This window comes from Galeopterus variegatus, unplaced genomic scaffold, assembly GCF_000696425.1.
Source record: "Galeopterus variegatus unplaced genomic scaffold, G_variegatus-3.0.2 Scaffold20130, whole genome shotgun sequence".
Taxonomy (NCBI): domain Eukaryota; kingdom Metazoa; phylum Chordata; class Mammalia; order Dermoptera; family Cynocephalidae; genus Galeopterus; species Galeopterus variegatus.
Window position 1 is genome coordinate 2,647 of NW_007746241.1, and position 8,584 is coordinate 11,230.

The 8,584-nt window shown below is 42.6% G+C and overlaps 1 protein-coding gene across 1 annotated transcript; it reads left to right on the forward strand.

Annotated features, from left to right (window-relative positions):
• Positions 1-936: 936 nt before the first annotated feature.
• On the forward strand, positions 937-8,460 carry LOC103583155 (ral guanine nucleotide dissociation stimulator-like 1). The gene is made up of 4 exons (XM_008564555.1): positions 937-1,089; positions 2,723-2,851; positions 4,268-4,483; positions 8,275-8,460. Exons 1-4 carry the CDS (start codon positions 937-939, stop codon positions 8,380-8,382), a joined length of 606 nt encoding a protein of 201 aa, XP_008562777.1. The 3' UTR covers positions 8,383-8,460.
• Positions 8,461-8,584: the final 124 nt, after the last annotated feature.

An 8,584-nucleotide genomic window follows, 5' to 3' on the forward strand; every position in this document is an offset into this window, starting at 1 on the left:
CTCAACCAGTGAGCGGACTGGTCTCTATATGGGATCCGAACCCTCAGCGGGAGCGCCACCATGCTCCCAAGTGCCGCACTCTACCGAGTGCACCACCAGGCCGGCCCAAAGAGGGGCTTTTTCAAGACCACCTAGTCTGCTCCCCATTTTATAGATGAGAAAACATTGGAAACTGTGGCTCAGAGAAGTTAAGTAATTTCTTAGGGTTTCTTCTGTTACCAAGAAGAAGAGGGTCTCCTGGATGAGATTTTTATATTCCACCATCAACATGCACCATGCTGAACTTGCTTTGCACTGTTTGCCTGATAACTCCTCCTTCTATCAAATGTAAACAAGCACCCCCATCCAGCAGACAAGAAATTAAATCTGATTCTGCTCCTGCCCTCCCCAGAGCTCAGAAAAGGTGTTTCTCCTTCAGGGTAGAAAGCATCACTGTAATGTGTCCCCTGCCAGAGCAGATTACCATCATTTAGCATCTCTAATGGCCTCAGGAAAGGAAGTTTCTGTGGCTGTTTTTTCCTCTTTGAGGAATTGACCCCCCATTTTCAAGGACAAAGGAGGGGCTACCATTCTAGGTCATGGGGTGCTTATAACTATCAGGCTTTGAAGAAAGAAAGAGGTTAGGACAAGCTTCCAGCATGACGTTTTATCTTCTTCCTGGGGTGCTGGTGACGGTTGCCATGGTGGCTGACCCACTTGGAGTTTGTGACAGGCATTTCCCTGAAGTGATGGCTGATTTCCTCAGTGAGGGAAAGGAAGCGATTCCTTGGCACTGATCAGGGAAGCTGCATCAGCTCCAAAGAAAATAACCTCAAATTCCTAACAGTACCTGCTGCATTTTTTATATTTGGGGGAGCAGAGAGGGGGAAATGCAGTTGCATCATTACAAACAGACTGCCAGATACTGTGTATCTCAGATGACTTCATCTGCCGGGAATGTTTGAATACCAGGGGCACACCTCCAGCTGCGGGCCTCAGCTCCCTTCGGGGCCTGCACGCCTGGCTTTGCGCTGGAGTGGAAAACGCTGTGTTGGAGCCCAGCTCTCCCCATTGGGGCTGCCCCTGGCTCTGTGCCTAATTGGGGAACCGGTGAGACCAGTCGCTCATTGTTTCCAACCCAGGGACTGGAAGGCAGAGCTCATTTGGCAGGCCGAGGCAGGGCAGAAGGAGATTGCCTTGGTTCCCATGTGTTTATTTTACCCAGTCTTAACGCCGGCAAAAGCAACAGGCTCTCCTGTATGTTTCAAAAGTAAAATCGTGCTTGAAGTTTTTACTTACTTCTGGAAGAGAACGAAAAGCAGAAACAGTGAAGGCATGAACTAGGCCCCAGAGAGAAAGGACCGTGTACTCTTCATGCACAGCAACATTCTAGACATACGAACATATGCGGCTGCCATGAGTGTTTGTTGAATGAATGAATGAGATCATGCCTTACTTAGCACAGACCTTTCTTGGCTGAAGTGGGTCAGCCTCTGCATTGCAAGGTGGTTGATACATATCTATACAGTGGCTGGCAGAGGGATCAGAGGCCCATTCTGAACCATTAGACCCCCAATTTCTCATTCCTTCACTGAATGAGAGAGTACCTGAGTTGTGTGGAGGGAAAGTGATGAAATCAGACTGTTTAGCATCCCCCATATCATGGAGTGTTTTAGCTTCCTTTAGCTGGCACTTGTTTGTGTCCCAGACTTTGGGGCCAGGCAGTTATCTCCTCCTACCTCTTCCAGTCCCCATTTGCATGAGGACCTTCAACTCTGGGGTAATGGGGCAATCTTTAAGTTACATACCTGCCACCAGAGAAGACGAGCTTTAAAATATAAATGTTGTTCTGGGGGAGTAGTAACTGATTTAAATTTCTGCTGAGATATGACTGAATGCAACTAGATCTTTTTTTTTGAAGGGGGATGAGGTGAGAAACAGCCCAGGAATTGGGGAAAACCTCCAGGGAAGGGAGGCTGAGGATTCAAGTCGAACTTCATCCAATTCTAGTTTTTTCCAGATGGAGACTGGAGGTCCTGTTTTAGGTGTTCAGCCCTTCAGCTTTTTATTTGGAGTCCTGGGTAGTGATTTTTTTCTTACTTCTGCAGGCTGTGCCCTATGTAATTTGTTAATTGATGGGCTTGTCTATAATAAGGCTCAGATGAATTTAGTTTAAGGCTATATTCTGCTGCTTCATGCGTACTTAACTTTAGGTGGAAGCTGAAAGGGACTCTGAACATTTAGAGAATTCTGAGGACTTTGTCAGTATTTCTGATACCACAATGGCCCATTCTACCCCCAAAGCCTGGCCTGCCTTCATGCCCAGTCCTTCTAGGCTTCTGATGAGAAGTGGCCCAGAAATTAAGAATTACATGGTCGGGGTTTAGGAATGACTTGGATTAGTCCTGGAGCTGATCAGAGAGTGTGAGGGTGCCCACAGTGAGGGTGACCCCAAATGCGGGCCCCACTTTGTTTCTCCAGATTTTGCCTAACCTGGCTCTGTCCTTGGCGTAGGAACCCGTGGCTTGTCAGAGTGACAACATGAGGCCCCTGAAGGTAGTAAAGAATCTAAGAACAAGCAGAGTTGGGGAGGACCTCCATTTTGCTCAGATTTATGGTCTGCTGTTATTTCCCTATGGGTTTTCTGAAGGACTAGCCCTCTTCTTCCTAAAGAGGTCCCATTTGACTCTGTAAACAAGGTCTTATACACAGGCACCAAATTACTGATTTTTTTCGGATGTGAACAGGTGGGCTTCCCAACACCATCTCCTTCAGCCTGGAAGAGGAGGAGGAGCTGGAAGGCAGAGGGTCAGCAGAATTCACGTGCTTCTCGGAGGACCTCGTGGCCGAGCAGCTGACCTACATGGACGCGGTACGTCTTCTCTTTGTGTCTCAGATGTGCTTCTACTTAAACATGGGGGAGTGACAGTATTGGTGGCCTGGAGAGTGCGGTGGGGCAATATGATTTAAGTCTTTTTGAATCCTTGAGAGAGGCTGTGCCTATAAATGCAGAGTTAAGATGTGACTTGAATCAATCATCTGAATGATTCAGGCCTAAGCTCTTCTTGCAAATCTGGAAGAAGGTGCTTTTCACTTGGAGCTCAAGACACAGAGGGAAGTAAGAATTCTAATCCTAGTGAAACAAAATCTACCCTGTTCCACGGGTGTTTCTCTCCCTTCAGACTCATAAATATTTCAAGATCTGAACTGTTTATTTGGAGGATTGTAAAGGGTCAAAGTATAAGTTAGGATAAAATGAATTCACTGAGTCCACATGTGACCCTATCTGGCAGCTCATTTCCACGTGTGCTTCCTGTACTTTTGAAGTTTGAATATTTTTGTTAGCTGTACATATTTGATTGTCAGTCACGTTTCTTACCTCAGTGTTAGATAGTAAGTACCAGTTTCTTTCTTTCTTTTTTTTTTTTAAAGGAGACTTTTAGGAATTATCACAATGATTTTAGCTCTTCTGTACTTAATGAGTTTTGAGAAAGCAGGAGAGTTTCCATCTAATGAGGATGCAAGTAAGGTATCAGAAGTAAATCAGATAGTCTGTATGAAGTAAATCCTGGTGTTTTTCTTTTATACAAATCCCTACACAAATTATACTGAATCATTGTACAAATGAGAATCTGATTTGTTAAAAAAACATTTGTCTTTTGGTTCCACGATGATAGCATAAGAGAAAGATGGAAAACTTTGTCGGTTATTATTTTTAGGAAAAGACCTGGAAATCAGAATCTAAATCCCTCTTTCTTCCTTCTACCGTGTGATATGGGATAGTTTTTCCTGTTGTATGCTTTTTACTTTCTTCATTTTAAAGAATGTGGAACCGTGACATTGATGGGGGGGCATGTGCTGTTCGTCTGTGAGTCACTTTCAGCAGTCAGTGAGCATCTAGTTGCATTATAGGTAGTTCATGATCATGAGTGCCCACAACGCACCTTGGGTATGATACTGAAGTTAAAATAACCATAACCACATTTATCTACCCTGGCTTTTCTTGCAAGACAGAAAATTAAAAATGTCTTTAGTCATTTAAATTTTCTTTTGGTCATTGTGTTCTATTTGCTTGGTTGAGCTGATTTAAAAAGATCACGTAGGCTTTTCTGATGCATTAATGTATTAATTATTTACTTTTGTCTATTGAAATGGACACCATGAGGCAAATCAAGTTGAAAAGGATTATTTGACTTCACAAAATACCAACGTACAGATGCCCCAGATGATGTGCTTTGCCATATAAAATGTCTCTGTTGTCTTAAAGTCAATTCCTCTTTTGTTCTAGCAACTGTTCAAGAAAGTAGTGCCTCACCACTGCCTGGGCTGCATTTGGTCTCGAAGGGATAAGAAGGAAAACAAACATTTGGCTCCTACGATCCGTGCTACCATCTCTCAGTTTAATACCCTCACCAAATGTGTTGTCAGCACCATCCTGGGGGGCAAAGAACTGAAAACTCAGCAGAGAGCCAGAATCATCGAGAAGTGGATTAACATTGCTCATGTAATTGTCTTTTCAAAATTATTCTTTGTGTTTAGTAGATATTAGAGCCTACTCCCATTACTTTGTTTAAATGGTTTAGCCATTTGGTTGGAAAGGCTGTCAAAAGACTCTATGTTGAGGGCCCATTTGGTGGTGGTGGTGGTTTTTGTTGTTCTAAAGTAAGGAAAAAAGTTGCCTTTCTTAACTTGGGAGCTTATTTATTTTTCCTCTTAAAAAAAAAAATGTTCCCCCGCTAGCTTCTTTCTGCTCGTGGGCCCCCACACTGCTGCTTTTCCAGGGAGAGACATTCTGTCTGCTTTTTCCTTTGTGTTCACCATGGGCTGTCAGTCTCTGCCCCACTTTCAGTGAATATAACCAAGGGTCTGCATGTCAAACAGACTGCTTTTCAACCCCAAATGATTACCCATGCCCCCTTCCAGTACCTGGAAGCATTACATCTTCTGCAGATTTGAAGAGCTGGTACCTTCTCAGAATCCTGAATCTCTTCTCTAAAGAACTGAAGCACTTAGGCAGATCTCACATCCATCTGAGGCCTTTCTGGGGGCCTCAGACCTGAAGTTGGAGGGAGGAATCTGTTTCTAGGCCTGAATTACATTCTGCTGTTCAGTGGCTGGTCTCTCGGTTCAGTTCTTTACATGGTATATGATTTTCATTTATCAGCATCTTATGTCATGACTGAGGAAATGTCAAAAGTATTCAGTCAATGGTTACCATATATTTTGTGAGCTCCTGATGTACTTTATGGACATAGCAGGATAGAGCACTCTCCGCCTGGGCAGTAGAGGAGTAGGGCTGTGTGAGATGAGTACTGTGAAAGTGGATGAGGGAGAAAGTACTGGTTGGGGTGATCAAGGATGGCTTCATGGATGAGGTGACATTTGAATTTAGCTTTGAATAATAGTTAGGATTTTGGGTATTTGAAGATTCGAGAAGGCATTTTTTTGTCTAAGCAGAAGAAATTACCTCAGCAAAGCAATGATTTTGCAAAAGAATTACTATGTAAATATCCTATTAGTTTTTTGTTCTGGGCTACATGGGTCAACCCTCAACCAAAACACATTTTGCTTTACATCCCACTAGATGTGTTTTTCATTAATCCCCTATCTGTAGGTCATAATGCCTAAGCCTTTCTTTTGGTGGCTGGCCTGTTACAGGGATCGAACCCTGGACCTTGGTGTCATCAGCACCACACTCCAACCCACTGAGTAACTGGCCAGCCCATCCCTAAGCCTTTCATATTCTCTTTTGTTGTCTTTGATTAAAGAGCAAGGACATAATTGTGCCAGAGAATTTGCCTTGTTTTCCTTGTTTTGAGTCTTTAGGTAGTCTGTCACCACACGATTTTTAGTATATGAAAAAAAAATGAACAAGAAACATAAGAGTATAAGTTGCATTAGTAACTTACATTTCTCTTATTCTAAATTGAGCCTATTTCTCAACAAGTAAAAGTTACAAAGGAGGTTCTGATATAGTGTTATATAGCATGGAATTTCTCCATCTTAGAATAAGAAAGTATTTCTACCATAAATGCCACAACATTTACAATCTTTTACATGTCTCCAAAGCAACTGGTCTGTCTACCCCCAATCCATTCAACTGCTTAGAAAGTCTATAGCAAGAATATCGCACCTGTGTGTATGACATAGTGTGGCTCAAACAGATGACTTTTTTTTTTTTCCTTTTTGTCTTTTTTTCGTGACCGGCAACGGATCGCAACCCTCAGTGTCGCGCCCGTACCGGACCGGGACCGGCAACGGGATCGCAACCCTCGGCGTTGCTCCCACACCTCGCTCAGCCAGTGAGCGGCCGGTCTGTATGTGGGATCCGAACCCTCGGCGGGAGTGCTGCTGCGCTTCGCAAGCGGCGCACTGTAGCACTGCGCCACCGGGCCGGCCCTCAAACAGATGACTTTTGGTACAAATTATAAGTTAGGCATTTATGTGGTAATAAGAAATACAACTTGAATAATTTGAAGTATATTCCAAATCCCATAGCATATGCGAAAAAGCCAAGTGTCCTTCCTCTTGGTGGTATAATTTCCTAATATTGAGTAGGTTGTGTCTCTGGAAATTGTGTAGGGTAACTTAATAAAATAACAAAACTCCCAGGTGGTTTCCTGCCAAGATTTATTTTACTTTTCCTACGTTCATCACAGTCAATTTCTGTTGATAGGATGTTTGAAAAATGGTCATTTTATATACAGAAAAATTGTCTGACTTAATATTACTGTGTTTTCTTGGACTGGTCCTAATGCTACATTTTTACTTTTGCATCACAAAAAAGATACCTTCTTTTCTAGAAATGGGACAAGATGCCTTTTGCACTCCTTTAAACCCCTCATTTAAACCTCTTTCTGAATAATGTGTTCCATATGTTTATTACAAATTGCGTGATATATCTGTGCCTGAGTTCCTTTATTTATTGCAAGTTTCCTGATTTTTAGAATATAGCTTTTGGATTCTGAACCTTTGCTGAACCATGCTCTCATAGGCTTGGTTTCCAGACTGCAATTCAGAGCCTTTTTTTTTTTTTTTTTTTTCTTTCTTTCTGTTTAAATAAGGGGAGGACATTGAGGCATTTGAAAGGGTGGGCATGTCTTCTGTAAAGTACTTCAGCATTTACTGTAAAGAAAATGTTTGAAGGTTTGTTTGGCATAGTTTTCGGTAGCCAGATTTTGGCATGCTAAATTAGCGAATGCTGTTTGCCCTTCGTATTCAGGATTAGCATTACTTCATGAAATGATCCTTGAAGCGATTTGCATTTACGCCCAACCACTCTGGGACCTCTCGCCCTAGATGTTCTGCACAAAGCCAAACACATGCTCACTTTGTATATTAGTTGAAACCCTGGATGTATTACACCCCCACGTGCCCGTATAAGAAGCATCTCCTATGACATAAGGCATAGTCCACTCTCCCCGTGTTGCCACCCTCTCCATGCCAGCCAAGAATGAGGCCTCTCCCTGGCTGTTTTCTGTCACTGCTATGCATCCAGCAGGACTTAGACTCCAAGGTCACTGACTGCTGATGCTATAGGCTCCCTATGGTAGCTTATGTTTAAGCAGGGAGCTTTCTTCTTACCCAGAAAATGACATCCAGAATGTTTCCTGTTCTCTTTCTATTCTGTTTTCAAACACTCCCCAAATGAATTTTATTTTAAAATTCCAAATTATTTTGGAAGCATTGAAGTACAAAGGTGTTTCTGCATGTTTATGGTTGCAGGAAAAGCCAATTTGAAATGAATGTGTATAAAAATATTCCCCGTTGGCTAAAAGCATAAAAGCCCAAGTTCAACTTGTGGTGAATTTTTATTGCCAAGTTATATACACCTCTCTGGACAAGGGTTGGTCATGAGGTGTTTGATACCATCTGACCTTGACGTGGCTGCTGCCCAGTTTGCTTTGTGGGTCTAAAGGATACAGCGATCTTTCATGTGTATTTTTAGGGTATCTGTGTGCTTTCAGCAGAAGAAAGTTGCTTTCTCTAGCATAGCTCTGTGGACTCACCTCCATTAATGTTTTTACTAGGAAAGCTGGAAACTATAAAACTGTAACAACAACACAAAAAATATGTTAAAGGGAGAAAAACAAGCATACAGTGCCAAAATCTATAAAGTGTTTCAGTGACTGGGGTGGGAGGAAGGAGCCACTTTTTGATGTTCAGTATTTATACAGCTGCCTATTTAGTGGTAAGAATTCATAGCAGCTGTGATACCTCTGCAGCAGGAAACCACCAAGTCACTGTAATATTGATATTTAAATGCCTTTTATGTTTTAATCACTCCCCATACAGGAATGTAGAATCCTGAAGAATTTTTCCTCCTTGAGGGCCATCGTTTCAGCACTGCAGTCTAATTCCATCTATCGGTTAAAAAAGGCTTGGGCTGCCGTCCCGAAGTAAGTTCCCAAGTGTCTGCTCTACTTTTCTTTGGCTGGGGTGGTTGGTTGCTGCATCAGTGCTATAGGTCCTCACCTTCAGAGCTCATATTATATAACTAGAGAAACATAGTTGAAATCCTCTGTGTTTTCCAGGTGGGATGCATTTTACTCATGATCATTAACGAGTTTTGAGGCAGGGCTGCTGCAGAAATCAAACTCCTCAA

Coding starts and splice junctions, on each gene's coding strand:
- LOC103583155 (XM_008564555.1), top strand. CDS start 937: ATGTTTGAATACCAGGGGCACACCTCCAGCTGCGGGCCTCAGCTCCCT. Junction 2,852..4,267: donor AGCTGACCTACATGGACGCG/GTACGTCTTCTC, acceptor CTTTTGTTCTAG/CAACTGTTCAAGAAAGTAGT. Junction 4,484..8,274: donor AGTGGATTAACATTGCTCAT/GTAATTGTCTTT, acceptor CTCCCCATACAG/GAATGTAGAATCCTGAAGAA.